Below are 23,802 nucleotides of genomic sequence, written 5' to 3'. Positions count from 1 at the left end.
AATGAAGTTTTTATTATATTTTTTGAATTAAATTTTCATTTTAATTTCTCCCATTCTATCAACAGTGGAATCGGAATAAGATGCTGTAAAAACTACCAATTACTCTAAAAGCTTAAGCTGGTGGAGACGGAGTTATTAAATCTTTTATATTTTAACAGAAGCCCATTCCACCCATTCCAATTCTTGATTACGTCAATACAGCCCAAGGGTTTTTTTGTTTGGTTTAGCAAATTGCAATCAATCTTCTGCAAATGATTTTGTATAAAACAACCTCATTACTGTCAACCTGCAATTTTCTATCTCTTTGCTTTGAAACTTAATGCTGAATGATCTGTGATTAGTATTCATGTGTGGACATATGGAATTGATATCCGTGATCCATTGTTCCAATAATGGCACTCCATTCTTTACACTGATTCTATTTAGCTTTTACAGGCTGTTTCTGTAAAATTAGGAGAAGATTTCACTAATTCGTGGATGCATTTACAAGAGGATCAATGTGTGCTTATATAGAGCACTTACATGATAAAAATGGAATGGAATCAAGATAATTATAGAAGGAAATAATCCTAATCAAATCTACTTTCCTAGTCTCTCTTGCTTGCCTCTTCTAATCCACTTGGCTAATTTATCTAGTAGCTTCATTTAGCCAACTTACCCAATTTACCTCCAAGATGATCCAATGGTGAGATCTTAACCCCATCCAACCGTTGGATCCCAAATATTCTAACATGCCCCCTCAAAAGTATATGGATTGAAAATCGATATACGTTTGACAATAATAAAATAAATCCCCAATACAATATAATTCCCCAAATTACAAATGTAATCAAAATCAACCGATTTGATGCACACTTCCAAAAGTCTATGTTGAAGATCCGTTGATGAAGACTGATGTTGCTGCCAATGATCATTGATGATGGTTGCCGAAAAAGATGCCGCTTGTTGATGTGTCACAAAGAGGGCTTAAAAGCCAATAAATCATAGCCTCAATAGGACTAGATGATACTCAAGCCTCAACGGGCGAGTAGAAATGGGTCACTATGGACCAATGCCGGAATAGGCAAGAATTGAGTCACTATGGACCAATGCACGAATGGGCAAGAAATGGGTCGCAATGGACGAATGCAGGAATGGGAAAGAATTGGGTCACTATAGACAATGCCGGAATGGGCAAGAAATGGGTCGCAATAGACCAATGCCGGAATTGACAAGAATTGGGTCACTATGGACCAATGCCGGAATGGGCAAGAATTGGGTCACTATGGACCAATGCCTGAATGGGCAACAAAGATGAGAGGAAAAAAACAAAGAGATGGGCGGCAATCAGCCGCAAAATATGAACAAACAATGATCTGCAAACATCAAAGATCAAACAGAAACTTTTTTTTTTTTAGGAGAAATTGGACAGTGTAAAAATGGAGGTGTGCAAATATCAAATTTTGGAACTGTTTCTTAAGATGAGAAAAGGAGTGTGAAGATCAATATTGGGATGGATATCTAGGTAAAGACCAAGAGGTGTGTTAATGAAAAATAGGAGATGCTAATTTCACACCTTCTCTCAAGGCCTAGACTAGCTTTACTTTTCATCACCGGGATAAAGAAAGGCCTTTGGCAAGGGTGTAGTCACCAATAGTGCTGTAACCATCACAGCTAGAAAAGTTGACAAGTGAATAAAAATGAATGGGTGCAATTTTCACATATGAGAAAATGAAAATCAATATACGGTACTCTCTCTGTTCCTCTCGCACTAGGTTTGGTTTTGCCTCTTTTTTTTTTTTATCTCATCAGCCAGCAGGCATACTCCAAAGCAAAAAACAGATTCTGATGGTAAAGATCATCAAGAAAGATGTAGCCAGAGGAAAGCAAAGGAGCAAAAGTGGAAGGCGAGTTGTGAATAATGAAGATGAGGAAGAAATAATCTTAATGAGATATAAGAGTTACGCAACCAACAAAGGAAGAAGGCCTGGTGGAATTGAAGACAACTACAAGGTGTTTGTGAGAGGGTCTAAGAGAGAGTTAGGAAGGGGAATGAGGTTTCGAGATCCAGCGGTAGTGGGGATTAGATGGTGGCCGGGCGGACGGCTCGATCGGCCGCCCGCCGGAGGACGAGTGCACGGATTTGTGATCAGGCCAGAGGATCCAAGAGCTTTGATACCATGTAAAACTAGGAGAAGATTTCATTAATTCTTGGATGCATTTACAAGAGGATCAATGTGTGCTTATATAGAGCACTTACATGATAAACATGGAATCGAATCAAGATAATTACAGAAGGAAATAATCCTAATCAAATCTACCTAATCAAATCTACTTTCCTAATCTCTCTTGCTTGCCTCTTCTAATCCACTTGGCTAATTTATCTAGTTGCTTCATTTAGCCAACTTACCCAATTTATCTCCAAGATGATCCAACGGTGAGATCTTAACCCCATCCAACCGTTGGATCCCACATATTCTAACAGTTTCAGTTCACTCGACGCTCTCAACAGCCAATCAATGAAATGGGTGATAAAGTGTGGGGTGACATTATCAAACAATGGAGTGCGGATATCATTTTCCCTATAAATATACAGTTGAATAGTACACCAACCAGTGGCTAAACTTGCTGGAACACAAACAGATTGACATTTCATACTGGTAGAACACAACAGTCTGGCATTACAAAAAGCTAGTGAAGAAGGTGATGAATCACATGATCATCACCAATGGCTGCAGCGAAGTCTATGGTCAATGAGTATTTGGCACTTATTGTAAGACCCACAGTTAGATGAGACTTCGCCTGTATAAAAAAATTGTGAACTTCTCTTAGATACCCATGAATGCACGGCATTGGGAATCCCAGTGCTCCTTCACCTGCTGAATTCGTTCTATCCGTTCCCTTTGGAATCGTTCCTTCCAGTACTCGTGGCAGCTGTTAAAGAGGACGCATTATATGATCAGTTCATTGCATCGAATTTTGAAGAAAAATATAGAAATGTTAACATAATCATACGTTCGCCTTAACAAAATGTTCAATTCCTCTAAATGTATGGCATTTTCATATACTCTTTCCTGCAAAAACATAGTAAAAATTTATCAGTATTTGTACGTGCAGTGTCAGCATTAAGGGTCTGAATGAATGAAATCATGGATATTTTTCAAAGAATGGTGGCTGCTGTGACGAAGGAGATCGAACTAAAGGATAAATGAAATGATTTTTTGGACAAATGATAGATAAGTTACCTGTCGACATAGAGGGCATTTGGATTTAGGCTCTGCAGACTTTAGTCCATCAACAATGGTAACAGATGCAGAGGAACAAGCACACATGTAGCAGAAAAGATGTCCACAGGTAAGAGAAACTGGGTCGAATACTGTGTCCTGAAAATGTTGACTAAAATCAGAACAAGATGAAATTGTTTCACTATCAGTAGGACAGTAAAATGTTCTGCCAAATAATCAGACTGGCCTTAAGCATATGACTTATTTTCAAGGTCCAATTCAGTCTAATGTGGGTCCTATTATCATTCCTGTTTATGGGATCGATAAGCCCCCGTTTTACAGGTGGAACTCATCACTTCCACCAGTGGGTTTTCTCCATAATTACCGGGAATTTCCTAACTGAATGGGAAGCTCGCTTCGGAAACTAAGTTCTTCTCGCTTCTCAAATTTAGTGGAAGCAAGCTTCCCACACACTTCCTAAATGCTTCCTCTTAGTTAAGAGTATACTTTCCTATTTTGGTGATTATTTTTTTCTGAAAACAGCATTTAATGCCAAAAGAGCGTATTTAAAAAAAGAAACTATTAACTTAAAAAACCTAATCTTAAGTTTTAGATGAAACTTATGTCGATCATTTTCTCAAAACTTAAACATTAAATCTACATAAATAAAACATGTGAAGCTATAAATCCCTGAAAGTTAATAATTCGAATTAGTTGTGAAGTCTTCAATACTACTAGTAATCTCCCTACCTATATTAACCCTTCCTCCCTAATCTGCTATAACCCTACTCTTTCTATACAAGTCTTGTTCACTTCCAATGAAATTTATTACATGCTTCATCTTGACTTCCAATGAAGCTTCCTACACATTTTGTCTTTACTTTCTTTAGAGATGTTTCCTTCCTGTATTTTCTCTTTTTAAAGCCCTCGCCTCCTGCTTCCACTTCTCATACTCGCTTCCTACTCTGGCAACAATAGTTTTATCTTTGCTCTCCAAACATAAAAAGGCAAAGTAAACAGTCCATGGAGCAGCTTAAATCATAGCCAATGTCAAACAAGTGGGTTTTCCTCGTGTTTTGGACCATAAAAGAAAAAGGATCATTTCTACATTGGGTGTGTAATTTTGTTTGTGCTTTTCTGTGAGGATAAGAAATGTTCATGATCAGACCTGATGCCAAGTTCCTTCTGAAAAGAACCAGATTAAGTTTTATAAACAAAAAGCGCGCATATGGAAACCAGATCATGAACTCACCAAGCAGATCGAACAAGTGAGGTCGATATCAAGCTTGACAGAATCAAACAGTGCACATGAAAGTGTTGGTTTGCCACCATCGAATGTGAGCGAGCAGTCCTCGAATAGACCAGAAACCATCCTTGCTTCTCCCTTGCTTTCCCTTAAGTTAATGTGAAAAGCCATAAGTTCACAAAGCCAAGGCGATTGAAGAATCTCAACATGCATACTTTGGGCTTGCGATTTGAAGGCCTGTCCTTGCTTAGAGTAATGGATCTGCACCACAAAATATGTATTAATTAGTGCAAAGATCAACAGCATTAGAACAAGTAAAAACCATCACTAAAACAGGAAAGTATTTAATTAAGTGGCATACCTTGTCATATTTCTTCAAAATTTTCCTGATGGCAATGGCATTAATCATAGCATAGGTAACCAATTCATTGCCTTCTTGTATCAAAGCAACATGATTACCTTGTATCTTGCTTTTGAACCATATAAAGTATTTGCGGAAGCCTGAAGCTAAATGCAATTCCAGCAATTTCTGAGCACGCTCGTTAAAGCAACCGACAACCTCAGACATCTCCTTGAGAAGAGATGGGAAGAAAGTCCCGTCGCACACTATTTGTGAGTTATTATAAGAGTCAGTTAAACATACAACGGTAAAGAGACTGAAAACAAACACTGGATTAGAAATTCATGACTGCCAACAGCTCAAAGAATAAACTTCAAAAATTTATACGGGTTATATACCTACAATTGTAGATTGCCACTGATTACCTATATATCAATGAGAATAGTGGCGAATGTCACCAATGAGCATACAACAATAGGAATACTACTTTCGATGTCAAAATAATTATAAATATATAAATTAAATCTAGATCAAAATAACTGTTCAAAGAGTCAGAGAAACAGGCCATTAACTCGGGGAATGAACGCACGAAGCTATCTTGGGTTTAAGGCATTAGCGGAAGGATAATATAATCATCACGAATAAGCACCCAAGAGTTCCAAAAGGAGACACCTAATTATCTTTGATAAAGAATGGAATTTCGCTTGATGTCACCGATTAGGAGAGAAAACAAGGATAAGAATTACACAGACAAGATTCTACCACGTAGTAATAACAGTAACATCAACGACATGAGCTGAAACTTGTAAATATTTCCCACAAAACATAATCATTTTCTCATTTCCAAAACCACTATATAGATGAGAACAGAGATATCAAAGGCATTAAGATCTACTAAACTAAAAAAATGAATGGCGAAAAAAAATACAGATAAAAGGAATTAAAATGAGAAAAGTCATCAGTTGGTTTTTCAACTTCCCATAGATCAATAAAAACTCATAACAATTGCTATTCGCTAGTTGTTCCCTTCTTTTTTTTTTCACCAGAAACGAGTAATTCAGTCGAAAACTCAACAGAGAGAACAAGAAATCATAGAAAAGAGAATGAAAGAAAGATTGATAAATGCCTTATTTTCTTGTAGTAATCTGAACCAGCATGAGATTGTTAGGTTTTCTTTATTTTTGAAAGGCCATGAGCATGGTAATTCAGCAGAAAATAAATAGGAAAAAGAAGGCCAGTGAAAACATAGAGGACTGACTTTTCTTAAATAGGCAACCTTCTTCAGTTATCTTGTTTTTCTTTGCTCACATGAACAATTCAATTTCACCATTCAAAAAAAAAAATGAACTGTTCAATTTCAGAAAATAATAAATTAAAATTAGAGAAAATCCAACAATTTGTATAAAATAAAGACCTGAAATGAAGAAAAACAAAAGGAAAAACTTCTAGAAGAAAAGCAAAGATAAGAACAAACTGGTCTCTTCTCTGCCCTGTCTTTCTTGTTTGCAACATAGAAAGCGTAAATTCGGCAAATAAAAATAGACAAAAATCCCCCAAAATTGATTTTTTTTACCTTGTCAAGAGATCACGTTTTAAGATATTTTTCAACCTATAATTAAAAAAAAAAAAAAAAAACATGAGAAAGAAAACCCAGCTAAAAATATGGCCATTTGCATAAATTGGATGGCAAAAGTCATTTATTTTTCCATATTGGAAAAGGATAATTCAGAAGAAAACAATAAAAAAAAGAAAAGAAAAGAAAGAACTTCTGTTAATTCATATCATCATTTGTTTTCAACATGTCAACAAAATAATTTTATCCCAAAAAAATCAAACAAAATGAAAATGGACTATAAATGATAAGTTCTTCATCTAAATTTTTATCTCCTAAGTGGCAATGTGACAAAGCAAAACCAAGCAATTCCCCAAAGAAGGAAAACCCATTACTTCATCTCATCACTTATATTAAAACCAACAACTCTGAACAAAAAAGGAAACCAATAAAACTAGCAGTGATCAGTTCTCACACAAAAGATGCCAATTTCATTAAAAAAAAGGAAAAAAGATAGAACCCAAAGAAATAACACCATTACTTCATTTGATCGTTACATATCAACATGTAAACAACACAAGGAAAAAAAGTTAATAAAAAAAACCCAACAAGCCAGACAAAAAAATGAAGAAAAAAAATGATTTGTCAATGAGTCATCCAGTTCAGTATTACATCATCATTTAATCCCAGTATGAGATAATAAAAAAAAACCCAACAATCCAATTGAAAGAAAACAATAAAATGAGCTAGAAAATTTTGTTTTTTTTTACCAGGACAATGATCTGGACATTTGGAGATGGGATTCTTCTCATCTCTTTCTTTATGGGTTGGAAAATCTTTCCTACATCTCTTTAAAATCTTCTTTAATTTCTTGAATCCAACCCCAGGAAGCTGTTTTTCCTGGCCTTCCATGTATTCCTGATATCTCTTACAGAACTTCATCTCCTTCACAAAATCTACAAAGAAAAATCACATATGATAGAGAGACTCAGTAATTCCTTATTTTCATCAACAGATGGTACAAGGATTTTTGTATTTATTGAATAGTTTGGATGGAAACGAAGCTTCCTGAAAGATTTATGAAGGATTCCTTATTTTTATTTTTCACATATCGCGGCATATGTGACCGAAATAGTAGTTATTTTGGTAACGTTTATATTACCCCCTCTTCCCTGATACAGCCCCCTATAGTGTATCTATTATGTTATATGACTACTCTTTTACATTACAAGGGGCTGTCCCAGGGAAGAAAAGGGGGCTATATCATTTGCAAAGCGGGCCCACCATACACCTTACGTGTAGGGCTCTTACACTTCCAAAAGTATAGTGGGGTCGACATTACTGGGTGATCTAAGCCATTCATTTGTTGGACCCCGATGATCTTAGCCCTACGATCAAAGGAGGTTCCTATGCTGTGCTGCTTACCGCTTACGTGTGAAATTCAGTGTCTTGGCCATATTTTCAACTCTTTTTAAGGAAACATTTCAATTTCTCTCGAGATGATTTCAGGCGAGAAATTGCCGGAAAGGTTATTAACTTATTATCTGGTGAATGTGGCAAGGTACATGTGAATGGCTGCTTTTCCGTGTTGCCACGTGGACAGATTTTATAGCTGGCTGAACCGCCTGTGAGTGCGACCGAGAGATCCAAGTACGAAACTACCCCTCTCAAGAAATGTAAATATCAAACTACCCTCATGCTGCAAGACAAATATAAACTTTTCAGTAATCAATCCTTAGGTAGAGATTATTTTGGTCAGCTTGTGAAAAAAGGGAAGGACAAAAATATTTTAACTTGAAGGGGTATTTATTAAAAAAAGAGGAATGCTAAACTCAAGGGCGTCCTGCGAGAATCTGGTGAAAGGGCGCACTCATTCGTTGAACTTCACCATAGTGCGCATTTATTACTTTTTATAAGTGTACATTGGTGAAGTTCTTCAACTAATGGGGGCGGCCTATCACCAGATTTTCACCAATTCACTCACTGGGTGTGTTTAGTTGCACAAAAACAAAGATAGTTTAGGGGTTTTGCTTTGTGCATTTTGGTGCCATGTCAGGAATATCCCTTGTTTAGTTGCCAATGTAGCATCGAAATTCCTAGAGACTGTTAGACAACTTTCATAAGTAATTATTGCATATCTGGTGACGTGGCATCCATGCCCCCTCCTTTATACCTTCCAAGCCAAATTTCTTAAAACAAGTGGAATTTTGCTTGGTAAATGATGCTCTCTCTCTCTCTCTCTCTCTCTCTCTATATATATATATATATATATATAGAGAGAGAGAGAGAGAGAGAGAGAGAGAAAACGGTTTCTACACACATGTGTAGATAAGTTATTTACACACTAGCTTAAAATAAAGTGGAGGCCCACATTGTTTGAGTGATCCAAACCATTCATTTGATTGGCCCTCACATAGATATGGTGTCCACAAAAAATCAGCTCCATAAAATCATCATAACCCCTCGAACCGTGGAGGCAAAAAATGGACAAATTTGTTAAGGTTTATACACGTCCATTTTACCTCCACAAATCGTAGGGTTGAGATGATCCTATGGAGCTGATTTTTTTATGGACACCCTATCTATGTGAGGGCCAATCAAATGAATGGTTTGGATCACCCAAACAATATGCCCTCTACTGTATTTTAAGCTAGTGTGTAGATAACTTGTCTACACATGTGTGTAGAAACCGTTTTCTCATATATATATATATATATATATATATATATATGAGAGAGAGAACATTTCCTACACACTTGTGTAGGTAAGTTACCTACACACTAGCTTAAAATACAGTGGGGGCCCACATTGTTTGGGTGATCCAAACAATTCATTTGAATGGTCCTCACATAGATAGGGTGTCCACAAAAAATCAGATCCATAGGATCATCCCAACCCTACGATTTGTGGAGGTAAAATGGACGTGTATAAACCTTCACAAATTAGTCCATTTTTTGCCTCCATAGTTTGAATGGTTAGGATGATCCTATGGATCTGATTTTTTATGGACACCCTATCTATGTGAGGATCATTCAAATAAATGGTTTGGATCACCCAAACAATGTGGGCCCCCACTGTATTTTAAGCTAGTGTGTAGGTAACTTACCTACACAAGTGTGTAGGAAATGTTCTCTCATATATATTGGTAATGACACCTCCTACCACTACGTTATGAGGTTGGCAACCAATACTACTCTACTATGTAAACTTTACGTCTTGGTAGATCAAATGTTTGTCTCCTCCCTATTGATTACTCATACCACTAATCTACAAGGTAACTATCTGCAGCCAAACAGAGCCAAAAGTCGAGTAAGATAAAACAGTGAACGACTCGGGATCAATGGTGACTATTGATTATAAGGTCACACACAAGGGCATGTTTGTCTAATCAGGACTGTTGAACGTGTAGAACATATGAGGAGACCCACATGATCATGGTACCAAGCCAAACGGACAGGTTATTAAGATAAAGAACTACAAAAATCAACGGTTTAAATTTTGTTAGTGGAAAGAACATGGATAGATCAAGGATCTATAATCATCTAGTGTGGGTGTACTGGACGGTGTCTGGCTAGACTTGTGGTCATCGGTCAGACTAATAGATCCACTAAGAGACGGGATTTGCTAAGCAATTTTGAGGAATGCCATTTTACAGCTCACTTTTGAGCAGATTTTGTCTTATTCATTCAATTCATCTGACCTGGCTGATCTCTCCTGCAAAAGTGAACCGGGTAATGGCATTCGCGAAATTGTATAGCAAATCCCTTTTTCTCACACCTACGCCAGTCACCCTAGTTAACTTGGATGATTCATTATCCAACCAGTCCGATTTCTAAAAGAAAGTTCAGGGAAGTCCCTTACAACCCTCCCTTTTGTCTCACGCCACATTAGTAATTATTTTAGGGGAGTGATAAATCGACCCCCCATGTGTCTATCTCTCTCCTCTTTCTCTCTCTAACCTAGAGGAGAGAGAGACATGGGGAGTCGATTTATCCATATGGGGAGTTGATTTATCATCCCACAACTTGTTTAGTTTTATATAAAATAAAAAAAAGGCTCCTATCAAGACACTATAGTCCCATTGGCCGTTATGATCGATGGAGATGTGCGCAATTTACAAAGCTATTCATTAGATATAATTATATACTTAAAAATTACTTATTATTTAATCACTACTCAATATGTCATCAGCTATTTTTAAAAGCTATGATATGTAGTCAATATTGTCAATGGTTTCCAAACAGGACTTAATCTTTCCTTTCCAAATAGAGAAAAGTGTTTTTAAGCACGTACTGAGGGAGCTCCCTAAGCACAAGTGGCTTAAAAAGCCACCTAATTAGTCGCTTTTTGTGGACCCTGCATTCCCACAATTTTTTGCTTGACTGTTCCTGAAGTAGTGTTATGTACAAGAGAAAAACAGAAAATGGGGGTGAAAGTGCTCGAAAAGGGTCGATATTAATTCCCATAAAAAATACAAAAATATTCATTCCATCTAGTTGCCTAATCAACTGAACCTTGAGTCTTGATTTGGGGTGGAAATATCATTTCCCCAAAATAATATAAAAATACTCGCTAAAATAATATAAAATACCCCCAAAAATTAATGTAAAAATAGATATTTTAGGGGAGTTTGAATCTAGGGAAAAATAATATAAAATAGGGAAAATCATTAAAAATATGCAAAGTTTATGCGAAATTGTGAACAAATGGTGGACATTTCAAATCTATAAAAAAAGAGCTGTCAGGTACGAAAATAGACCATTTAGGACGAAAATACCCCCTTGCTTTTTCCGACAAAACAATGGGGTATCCTTCTGGCTTAAATTCGGAAGTTCGAATAATTGTTTGGAAGTCCGAACGGAGACAGTAGAATGGGTTATGCTTCTAGATTATATTCGGAAGTCCGACGGTGACTTCCGAACCACATTTTATACTCCGGAACCACTAGGGAACCACATCTTATACCCCGGAACCACTAGGGAACCACATCTTATGCCACGGAACCACTAGGGAACCACATTTTATGCCTTGAAACTACTAGGGAACGACATTTTCTACCCCGGAACTACTAGGGAACCACATTTTATACCTCGGAACCACTCTTGAAACCACTTAACACCTCGGAACAACTATAATATGGTTCCCAAGTGGTTCCGTAGCCTATGTAATGGTTTCAAAAGGTTTAAAACATTCATGATCAGTTTTAAAATACTATTAGAATGTCACAATCACAAGTAGCACTCTTTGTACCATAATTTAGACTTTTGGAACCACTCAACACTTCGGAACAACTATAATATGGTTCCCAAGTGGTTCCGGAGCCTATGTAATGGTTCCAAAAGGTTTAAAACATTCATGATCAGTTTCAAAATACTATTAGAATGTCCCAATCACAAGTAGCACTCTTGGAACCATCATTTAGACTCTTGGAACCACTTAACACCTCGGAACAACTATAATATGGTTCCCAAGTGGTTCCGGAGCCTATGTAATAATTCTAAAAGGTTTAAAACATTAATGATCAGTTTTAAAATACTATTAGAATGTCACAATCACAAGTAGCACTCTTGGTACCATAATTTAGACTCTTGGAACCACTTAACACCTCGGAACAACTATAATATGTTCCCAAGTGGTTCCGGAGACTATATAATTTTTCCAAAATGTTTAAAACACTCATGATCAGTTTCAAAACCAATTTCATACTATTATAATGCCCCAATCACAAGTAACACTCTTTGTACCATAATTTAGACTCTTCGAACCACTTAACACCTCAGAACAACTATAATATGGTTCCCTAGTGGTTCCGAGGCCTATGTAATGGTTCCAAAGGTTTAAAACATTCATGATCAGTTTCAAAACCAATTTCATACTATTAGAATGTCCCCATCACAAGTATCACTCTTGGAACCATAATTTAGACATACTTGAAGCTATGTTTATCACCCAAGTAGTTTAGTAAGTAATGGTATTTTTTTTGAAAAATGTTGTCTACACTACTGTATTTTGATGAGGGCACTCCTCACTTAATTAAAAGTACGGTATGGCCCCCACATAGGATGATCCAAACCGTCCATTAAATGGGCCACAACCTAAATGGGTTGTGTCCCAAAAATCATTTCCATGGGTTGATCCTAACCCTCCGATCTATAGAGGGTTAGGATCAACCCTCTAACATTCTGATCGGAGGGTTAGGATCAACCTATGGAAATGCTTTTTGGAGCACAACCTATTTAGGCTGTGGCCCATCTAATGGACGGTTTGGATCATCCTATGGTGCGGGCCATACAATACTTTTAATAAAGTGAGGAGTGTCCTCATCAAAATACGGTAGTGCGAATAACATTTCCCATTTTTTTCCAAAGAACAAGGGCTGGTTTTTACGTTGGCAATGGCTGTTTTTCATCAACCCAGGTATTGGCAATGGCTGTTTCTCACGTTGGAACTTGCTTGGGAAAGAAGAAAGAAAAGAAAAGGTGATAGGTGAAATTGCTTAGGGATTAGATCCTACATAGTTGGTGGGAAAAAGCAAAGGGGGGAGGGGGGTATTTTCGTCCTAAATGGTCTATTTTCGTACATGACAGCCCTTTTTTTATAGATTTGAAATGTCCACCCTTTGTTCACAATTTAGCATAAACTTTGCATTTTTTTAATAATTTTCCCTATAAAATACCCCCAAAAATTAATGTAAAAATAGATATTTTAGGGGAGTTTGAATCTAGGGCAAAATAATATAAAATACCCCCAACAATTAATATTTAAATATGCATTTTAGGGAATAAGCTAACCAAATGCCTGGAAAAGTCATTTTCCATGGGAAAATTTTCCAATGCCAATTTTCCATAATTAGGTGTTAGAAGGGAAACAATTTGGGTCCAGGAATTATTTATGGAAAAAGAAAAAAATTTAGAAATTTTTTTCTTTTTCACAATTTAGAAAGAAATGATATGATTATAGTTTATTTAGAGGAATTTATTGCTACGGAACCGAGAGCAAACCGATAGTGAAACCGAACAAATCTCTCCAAGCCACATGGCATGGGAGGGGTAGTAGTTTTGCCATTTTAAGGGAAAAGATTCATATAATTATTCTTTGGAATATCATCATAAATTGAAAATTCTATAAACCTTGAGCCGTGTTGGTTCAAGTAATCTTTTTTCACAAGTAAAAAAATAATTGAAAAGCAAGAAAATTTTGAAAAAGTTCTTCCTTTCTGGACTTTTCCAAAATAAATCCTCCAATTCAAACACGGCCTTTGTGTCTTCTACTGTTCTACATTTCTGTGTGGCATTGTTTGAACGGGTGGGTCTCCATGTTCCTTCTTCAAAGACCACAGTATAAAAGTCGATCATTACCTAGCACTAAAAATATATAAATGTAGTTGTTCTTCTTTTCTTAAAGTAGTGCGATTTATAGTGGAGAGAACATCATTAAACGTTTGAAGGAAGTATTGATACGAGATAGACTAGTGCTAATGAACAGTGTTAGCAGAATCAGAGAATGCAAATCAAGTGCTCGGCACATCATCTACGGGATATAATTTGAAAATGAGAGATGATATTTCCACCCACTTTCCTACTAACTTTTTGTTTTTCTTTTTGAAAAGGGAATGCAGTCATCATTAAGGTAAAGATGATAAACACAAGGAATAGAAATGCTTCATAAGTGAATAACGAAGGTTGGAAGGAGAGCCCCCATCAAACCTTAATTTCGTATAAAGAATTGTTTTAGTGTTGGATTCAACAAATATTAAACAGAGAACTTTTTCTGGAATTGAAGAAGGAAAATAAACACATAAGTTATACTCGGAGATATACTATGGTCAGTTGGGCTCACATATGTTATACTGGGGGCGATGATATTTTCAACCTGCACTACGCATTCACCCCTCTTTTAACGTGATTTGACATCAAAAGGCGTTAAAGCTGCCCACTGTTCACGTTATAAGGGGGGCGAATGCATACTACATAGGAGGTGAAAATATCATCTCCCTATAATGGCCAAAAACAAAATGAGAAAAGTGTTCCTGCGCAGCTGCTCAGATAGCTTATCTGAGCAGCTGCTTTAAAAACTCATGTGGCCCCACATTTTTTGGGTGATCCAAAGTATTCATTTGGAAGGCCCTTCCATGGATAGGATGTGTACCAAAAATGAGCCCTTTAGGATCATTCTAACCCTGCCATTTGTGGAGGGAAAAAATGGTCAGAAACAATGTGTCCATTTTATCCTATAGGGCTGATTCTAGGTACACACCCAATCCATAGAAGGGCCTTTCAAATGAATGCTTTGAATCACCCCAAAAATGTGGGCCACATGAGTTTTTGAAGCAGCGATCTGAGCAGCTGCGCAGGAACACTATTCTCAAACATAATAGATATTACATTTAGGGAAATGTTATCAGCACTGCAATGTTATAATAACTCGCGCAAAGTATGTTGCCATTTAGTATTTGGAAGGCTTGAAAGAGCTTTTTGAGAACTATAATATCATTATGGAGTGTTGATATCATTTCCCTACATTTATAGGACTCACTGATCTACTAGTGGGGCTAAGATAGAGGGCCATCGTCCAAAAATTAACAGAACCCATATATAAGCCAGGAGTAGAAATATACACTAGTGGTCCCTGTTTAATTTATAGGGATAAATACATTTACACGCCCTCTAGTTTCAGACACATCCACTTCGACCCCTGTAGTTTAAAAAGTGACAAAGACATCCCCTGTAGTTTCAATTTGTTTAAGGTTTGCCCCCTCAGCTGAAGGTTCGTCCATAGATTGAAGGGTTAGGATGATCCGATGGAGCTGATTTTTTAGGCACACACTATCTATATCAGGACCCATCAAATGAACGCTTTGGATCATCCAAATAATGTGGGCCCATACCCGAATCCAAAGCACCCTTCAATCTATGGACGAATGGGGCAAACCTTAAACAAATTGAAACTAGAGGGGATGTCTTTGTCACTTTTTAAACTACAGGGGTCGAAGTGGATGTGTCAGAAACTAGAGGGGGTGTAAATGTATTTATCCCTAATTTATATCGTAATTTATGTTCTGGAGTGTTGATATCATCTCGGAAAGAGCCATCAACTTTAATTTATATCGTATTCTCATCACTATGTTCATCCCCTTTTACTTATTTACTTTGATGTCAGGAGTCTGGCCCCGGTTGCAGATAACTTATAGTAAGTTAATATGCTTTTATTCACTACTCAAGAAATCTGATGTGATGTCTTTCTTCAATTTGAACTTCATGTTGAAAATCTATTTAATAGAAAAAAATCAAGTTCTTATTAATTAATTGGGGGGCTTAGTATAGGAAACTTACGACCATTCTCCGCTCTTCTAGCATTGGCCACAGAATCTCCTGTCCTCACACCCATGAAAAAGACAACCATACTGAGCATAAGCACCATCACATTGTTGAGATGCGTCTTCAATCCAATGATCTTACTCTTCTTGCATAGGTTTTGGTTCCATTACCATACTGAGTCTATGCGTTCAACAGTCATCTACCTTGCCTTGTGAATGGATGCCCTTCCCCACTACACAAAAAAAACCGCTCATTGGATTGCTTATTTGACCGAAAACTCAATTATAAATTTTTGAAAGCCTTCAGTAGTGGCTGCTCTCCGCGCTTGCGCCCTTACAACAATGTGCAATATCACACCAGATGTTTTTTTCTACGTTATAGGAGGTAGAACCCACTTATTACATGCATTCATCAAAGATTCCAACCTGGTGGGTTGTTATGGCTTATGAAATGTGACACTCTTATCAAGAATGATACTAACAAACTTGTTCCATAAAATTCACTGTAGAACACATGTAGTTGGAAATGGGTCTACAAGATCAAACTGGTGGTGGGAAATATGTCTACAAGATCAAACGACGGGCAAACAGCATTGTTGAGCGTTACAAGCCTTGCCTTGTCGCTAATGGCTTTCTTTTTTGAGTGAAAGATAACTATATTAAGAGTAATAATAAGAGATTACATGTTCACATCATTGGGGAGAGAAGCCCCAAAAAGTAAAAAGATTCCCTCAATGCCCCGTTTAGCAAGGCAATCCGCCAAATCATTGGCGCTCCTAGTGACATGAACAAAAGAGAGAACACTATCCTTAATCATACAACTAATCTCATCCAAAAACTTTGCTAATCTCCATGGACCAAGGCTCTTGCCTTGACCCCAAGGAATAACATTTGAACAATCCCCTTCTACTTCCAGCTTGCCTTCCATTTGATCCCTAAATAAGCTCATGCCGACATGAAGAGCACGAACCTCCACTTCGGTAGAGTCTGTTGTTCTAACCAGACCAGAGAAGACGTTGCTATCTCTAAAAACCCCTCCAATTCCCGCTTTGTCTTTACTCAATTGGGAGGGATCTATTATTGTGAATCCCTGATGTCAAGCAATTAACAATTCTGTCCTTTCCCTTTCCAATGTGTGGCCCCTTCAACAGCTAGATGTATACAGTATGTTCTTCCATGACATTCTTAATGAGAAGTGCATATGTCCATGATTTATCGATGTTCCCTTCACATCCAATAGATGCTGACAACCGGCAAAGAGGAGTATCTGTAGACTCATTTTGTTTTATCATGACTGGATATAGAAAATCAGCCAGAAATACAATCAATCTAACAACTGGTAGGCTGATCGGCTGACGTGCAATTCATTTGGTAGAAAAGATTTCCAAACAAATCTACACTATCCAAATTTGATACCAAAGCGCCTTATTTTGATTGGAGCGCATGTAGAAATGCTGCCAAGGTAAAATCCACTTCAAAGGATTAGGGTTTTATGCTACAACATTTTTTATCCAAACCACAGATTTTTAAAACACACTATTCTCAATTCAACTTTTGATCTTGTTGCTAAAACTAGCCTAGGACATTTTTGAACCAAAAGTTTAGTCCCACATTGCTTTCAGAATATTTCCCAACAATCCTAACACTATAAGGTATGATATGGACACTGTAATTCTGGGTAAGGGGGGCATCTTGTCCCTTTTACGCCTTTCAATAAAGTCATCTTTCAAAATAAAATAAAATAAAATAAAGGGAAATGTTAACAGCACTACTGTATATTGATGATCACACTCCTAACTTTATTAAAAGTACAGTATGGTCCGCACCATAGGATGATCCAAACCGTCCATTAGATGGGGCACAACCTAGGCCACAACCTAAATAGGTTGTGCCCCAAAAATCATTTCCATAGGTTGATCCTATGTTAGAGGGTTGATCCTGACGCTCTATAGATCGGAGGGATGTCTCGCTGCTGCCGGAGCAACGTTGAGGAACAGCAACGGTGTAGGAAGTTGCCACAAATATTGATTTCCAAATAATGTCTCGCAGAACAGATTTGAAAATCGGAACTTTTTGTATCGTTGTAGCTGATTTGGAAATTTGAGGATCTGATCCAGTTCAAAATATCAACTAAATCCAAATCTAAATCTTCTTGGTATCCAAATGTGGCCTTACTGTAAGAGAAGTATTCTCTAGGACTTTCCTATTTGTAGTATGAGAAATATTCTCTAGGACTTGTCTATTTGTATCAGATTCAATAGTAGCTGGCATAGTAGTAGGATGATCATCTTATTCGTCATTTGCATATTCTGAATTGTCATTGATTGAGAAGTCCTTATCATGGGCCAAGGTATCAAAAGAGTTTTAATGTTCAAACTTCTATGAATCATCATTGTCAAGTTTATCTGACGAAGTCATTACATCCAGAGAGAGCGGCATAGAAGAGAAATCTCCATGAAGGTTTCTTTCTTCCACTCCTCTGCAACTGAAATCTATGATGAGCCAAGGTATCAAAAGAGTTGTAATGTTCAAACTCCTATGAATTTTGAGTGTCAAGTTTATCTGACGAAGTCATTACATCCAGAGAGAGCGGCATAGAAGAGAAATCTTCATCAAGGTTTCTTTCTTTCACTCCTCTGCAACTGAAATCTATGATGGCAGACAAGGAAATGCAACGATTGATAGCCAAACGCCCGAGCTATAATAGACCTACGTCTCATCTTAATCATGTCATCTCGCTTAACATAACAAGCAGCAAGAGCATAAACAACAGGTTCACATAAACATCTACTTCTCATGTCCAAATTAGATGGCATATGTGCACATAATGGACACAAAGATTGTGCGATATATGTACCAAAAAATTGAAAAGAAAAATAAATGGATTGGAGGACAAAAGAAAAAAGGGAGAGAGGTCATTACAGCCAGAGAGAACGGCATAGAAGAAAAATATCCATATGGGTCTCTCTCTTTCACTCCTCTGCAACTGAAATCTATGATGAAAGACAATGAAATGGGACGATTGATAGCCGCACACCCAAGCTATAATGAGCTACCCTCTCATCTCAATTTCAGTCATTCTCGGATCCAATAAAATAATCATACAAAAGAAAAAAAGGAGAGAGAGGTCATTACAGCCAGAGAGAACGGCATAGAAGAAAAATATCCATATGGGTCTCTTTCTTTCACTCCTCTGCAACTGAAATCTATGATGAAAGACAAGGAAATGGGACGATTGATAGCCGCACACCCAAGCTATAATGACCTACCCTCTCATCTCAATTTCAGTCATTCTCGCATCCAATAAAACAAGCATACATAGATATATGGATTAAAGATCACACTGAACAAATAAACATAACCAACTGATCTAGTTCACACCTTGAACAAGCAGCAAGACCATAAACAACAGTTCACATAAAAATCTATTGCTTAGAACCAAAATAAAAGGTCTATATGCGCACATAATGGGCATAGAGAATAGATGGAATCTATACACCAGAGTTTCAATGTATTGCTCATTTCTACAAATATAATCAAAACCGTTATACGATATATGTACAAAAAAATTGAAAACAATTGGCATAGAGAATAAAAGGTCTATATGCGCACATAATGGGCATAGAGAATAGATGGAATCTATACACCAGAGTTTCAATGTATTACTCATACATTGATGGGAGAGAGAAGGGAGAGAGATCATTAGAGACAGAGATAAAGACGTAGAAGAAAAATCAGGGAATGGGGAATGGATATAATCACTGGGTGTATAGATTCTCTAATGGACACTTGTTTCAAAGTATTGATATGTACAATCAAAACCCTAGTACGATAAATGTCTGAAAAACAAAATAAAAATATATGGATATGAGGAAAAGAGAGAGGTGGGAGAGAGGTCATTACAGCCAGAGAGAACAGCATAGAATAAAATTATCCATCTGGGTCTCTTTCTTACTCTGCTCTGCAACTGAAATATATGACGAAAGGCAGGAAAATGCGACGCTTGATAGCCGCACGCCCGAGCTATAATGACCTACCCTCTCATCTCAATCTGTCATCCCGCTTCCAACAAAAAAGCAACAAGATAATGGATATAATCTATACACACGAGTTTTGATGCATTGATCATTTATATTGATGTATATAATAAAAAATCTTATGCGATATATATGATGAAATATTGAAAAGAAAAATAAATGGATTGGAGGACACGAGAGAGAGAGAGAGAGAGAGAGAGAGAGAGAGAGAGAGAGAGAGATGGGAGAGGTCAGTGCAGCCAGAGTGAACGGCATAGAAGATAAATCTCCATCTGGGTTTCTTTCTTCCACTCCTCCGCAACTGAAATCTATGAAGGGAGGCAAGAAAATGCAACTATTGATAGCCGTACACCTGAGCTATTACGACCTACCCTCTCTGACCTCAATATATGCCATCCCGCTTCCAACAAAACAAGCAGCAAAAGCATAAACAACAGTTCACATAAACATATGCACATAATGGGAGATTGTATATAACCTATACGCCCGAGTTTCAATGTATCGCTCATTTTTATAGGTATAATCAAAACCCTTATGCCATGTATGTACAAAAAAATGAAAGCAAAAATAAATGGGATGGAGGACAAGAGAAAGATGGGAGAGAGATCATTACAGCCAGAGGGAGTGGCATAGAACAAAAATATCAAACTGGGTTATCTTTCTTTAACTCCTCTGCAACTGAAATCTATGAAGAAAGACAAGGAAATGCGACGATTGATAGCCGCACACCGAAGCTATAATGATCTACTCTCTCATCTCAATTTTGGTCTTCTCGCGCGCATCCAATAAAACAAGCATACATAGATATATGGATAAAAAATCACACTGAACAAATGAACATAACCATCTGATCTAGTTCACACCTTGAACAAGCAGAAAGACCATAAACAACAGTTCACATAAATATATATTGCTTAGATCCAAATTCAAAGGTCTGCTATATGCACATAATGGGCATAGAGAATAGATAGAATCTATACACCCGAGTTTCAATGTATTGCTTATTTCAACAAATATAGTCAAAACCGTCATACGATATATGTACAAAAAAATTGAAAACAAAAATAAATGGATAGGGGGAAAAGGAAAACAATGGGAGAGAGATCAATAGGGCCAGAGAGACAACGACGTAGAAGAAAAACGCACATGATGGGCACAGGGAATGGATATAATCTATCCACACTTGTTTCAATGAATTGCTAATTTCGATATGTATATCAAAACCCTTATACGATCAACGTCAAAAAAGAAAAAAATATATATATGGAAACGAGGAAAAGAGAGAGATGGGAGAGAGGTCATTACAGCCAGAGAGAACGGCATAGAAAAGAAATCTCCGTCTGGGTTTCTTTCTTCCACTCCTCTGCAACTGAAATCTATGATGGGAGACAACGAAATGCAACGATTGATACCCGTACACCCAAGCTATAATGACCTACCCTCTCATCTCAATCTATGTCATCTCACTTCCAACAAAACAAGCAGCAAGAGCATAACCAACACTTGACATCTATATAACCAATACGTCCGAATTCAAATATATTGCTCATTTCTACAGGTATAATCAAAACCCTTCTAAAATGTACAAAAAATTGAAAGCAAAAATAAATGGACCGGAGGTAAAGAGAAGGATGGGAGGAGAGGTCATTACAGCCAGAGAGAACGGTATAATATAAAAATCTTCATTTGGGTCTCTTTCTTTCACTCCTATGCAACTGAAATCTATGACAAAAGAGAAGGAAACACGATGATTGATAGCCGCATACCCAAGCTATAATGACCTACAATCTATGTCTTCTCTCATTCAATAAAACAAGCAAAAATAGATATATGACCCAAAAAAAAAAAACACTTACACCTTGAACAAGCAGAAAGACCATAAACAACAGTTCATAGAAACATCTATTTGCTCATACCCAAATTCTATAGGTATAATCTATACATATTAATTTCAATGTATTGCAGATATCTATAGGTAGGATCAAAACCCTAATATGATAGATGTACAGGAAAAAAATGGATTGGAGGAAAAGAGAAAGATGGGAGAGAGGTCATTACAGCCAGAGAGAACCGCATAGAATAAAAATCTTCATCTGGGTCTCTTTCTTTCATATCTCTCCGATTGATAGCTGCACACCCCAGCTATAATGACCTACCCTCTCATCTCATTCTCTCTCATCTCGTTTCCAACAAAACAAGGTAACATGGATAGATATAGATAAAAGATATGCACGAAAATAACCTGTATATGCCACCGCACTTGGAAGAAAGATCAAATAAAAAAGGGTAAAAGATGAAGAACATAAGATTATAGAAGAAGACGCAAACCCTAGAAGATGGATTGAAAAATAGGAACAACGACAGCATTATAAAGAGGAAACCCTATAATTAATCTGGCCGTCCATTTGAACGGACGGTCAGATCTTCTCAGTTTTGGAAAATTTATTGGGAGATGGTAAATTCGCACCCCCCTTGTGATAATTCGCACCCTCTCTAACGTGATTTGATTTATCTTGCTATTCTTGTTTAGTCATAATAGATTGTTCGATACCTGAGATGTTATAGCCTATTATTCATTCTTGCGATTATACTTGTTATTGAACTATGATAAATTTTGAGGAATAGTATCATTAATTAACGATCGTTGGTCTATTATTTGCACAGTAAGACCAACTATCTTGAGCATAATGAGGCCACTCATACGGAGGTGATAAGGTATCATCAAAGTATAGAAATTATTTCATTCAAGATAGGAAAAAAATATTAAAATGATGGAACTACATATGAGAACTTAGGGCTGCAACAGGGTCAGGTTTTTCAAAACCCTAGCTCAACCCTGGATCCCATTATCACGGCCCTGACCCTGAATCAGGGCCGAAAAACCTCAACCCATGGCCCGCCCTACAGGGCTCAGTACTGGCCCTAGCCCACCCTGATTGGCCCTGATTGGGTAGGGCCGGCCCGGCCCTAATTGACCCTAGTGCAAATACCTGTTAAGAGTGCCAAAAATAAAGAAACTACTTATCATATAGAACAAAATGATCAATAAACAGAGAAAGGAAACAAAATAAGACAATATGAATTCAACAACATGACGGGCAACAGAGACAATTAATAATAATAATCTAAAGAAACACCAATCCAAGATAATAGAAAACATTAGCAAAAGAAACATGCATAGATGGTTCAATTCTATAATAGAAAACTTAGGGTCGAGCCGGGTCAGGGTACCCAAGGCATTAACCCAGAACCCGACCGCTCAAGGCGGGTCAGGGCTGACAGGGCCAAACTTGCACCCCTATGAGAAATGGCCTCGCCATACATGTGACACACATACAATGATTTGATACCATTGACCTGGTGGACCAACACGACTCTGGCTGCATTATGATCTTAAGCCATCTTTGGATACAACCACACTTGTTTGTAGGGCCCATCAAATAAATGCTTTGGATCACCCAAACAATGTGGCCCCCTACTGTATTTTAAGCTAGTGTGTAGATAACTTATCTACACTTGTGTGCAGAAACCATTTTCTCATAAAAAATTATTATTTTAACTCAAATTTCTGGAAATTTCGAACAAAATTTGGTAAATTTCGGTTTCGGTACATTTCAGTTTCGGTCAAAATTTAAAACCATGGTTGGGACCGACATTGAAACATCACATACTTGAAACGGTATTTTATTTCGTCCGAAATTTCACCCCAAAAACGTGTTTTAAAAAAAATTAATTTAACATCTTACAGAAATTTCCGATATCGAATAAAATAATATTTTTATTGGATTTCGGTCGAAATTTGATTTTGGTGGGTCCGAACTAGTACCGAAACCGAAATTTGTCGAATTTCGACTGAAATTTCAGTCAGAAATTTCGATTTAATGTAATTAAAAAAAAAACCTGTTACAAAATATCGAAATTTCGGTCAGAAATTTTGAAATTTATTAAATAATGTTTTTTTAATTATTACCGAATTTCGGATTTCGGTGTTAAAACCTTGGTTATAGCCTTTTAGGTACTAGGACAAAAAAAACGAAGGGGGGGGGGGGGGGGGGGGGCGAATATCAAATTCCAGAAAAACAGGATTTTCCCGTGCGATTATCAACTT

General features: G+C 37.1%; 1 protein-coding gene across 1 annotated transcript; it reads right to left on the bottom strand.

Moving 5' to 3' along the window:
* Window positions 1-2,528: 2,528 nt before the first annotated feature.
* On the bottom strand, window positions 2,529-22,030 carry NLA (SPX (SYG1/Pho81/XPR1) domain-containing protein). Its single transcript, XM_077361975.1, has 8 exons — window positions 21,937-22,030; window positions 15,674-15,890; window positions 7,112-7,297; window positions 4,811-5,055; window positions 4,456-4,710; window positions 3,225-3,362; window positions 2,995-3,053; window positions 2,529-2,913 (listed from the first exon to the last, which is right to left on the bottom strand). The coding sequence occupies exons 2-8, from the start codon at window positions 15,759-15,761 to the stop codon at window positions 2,808-2,810; spliced, it is 1,077 nt and encodes a 358-aa protein (XP_077218090.1). The 5' UTR covers window positions 15,762-15,890; window positions 21,937-22,030; the 3' UTR covers window positions 2,529-2,807.
* Between the last annotated feature and the right edge of the window lie 1,772 nt (window positions 22,031-23,802).

The sequence above is a fragment of the Tasmannia lanceolata genome, unplaced genomic scaffold (assembly GCF_043159265.1).
Source record: "Tasmannia lanceolata isolate RefF3 unplaced genomic scaffold, GAP_Taslan_0.1 ptg000019l, whole genome shotgun sequence".
NCBI classification, from domain to species: domain Eukaryota; kingdom Viridiplantae; phylum Streptophyta; class Magnoliopsida; order Canellales; family Winteraceae; genus Tasmannia; species Tasmannia lanceolata.
The sequence above is the reverse complement of the archived record's forward strand: the minus strand, read 5'-3'. Positions and strand labels throughout refer to the sequence as shown.

Bases quoted from the DNA above. Each gene is read 5' to 3' on its own strand.
- NLA (XM_077361975.1), bottom strand. From the start codon at position 15,761: ATGGTGCTTATGCTCAGTATGGTTGTCTTTTTCATGGGTGTGAGGACA. The intron at 7,298-15,673 runs GTAAGTTTCCTA...TTTTCTTTGTAG, and splicing joins TAGAAGAGCGGAGAATGGTC to ATTTTGTGAAGGAGATGAAG. The intron at 3,054-3,224 runs GTAACTTATCTA...ATGTTTTTGCAG, and splicing joins AATGCCCTCTATGTCGACAG to GAAAGAGTATATGAAAATGC.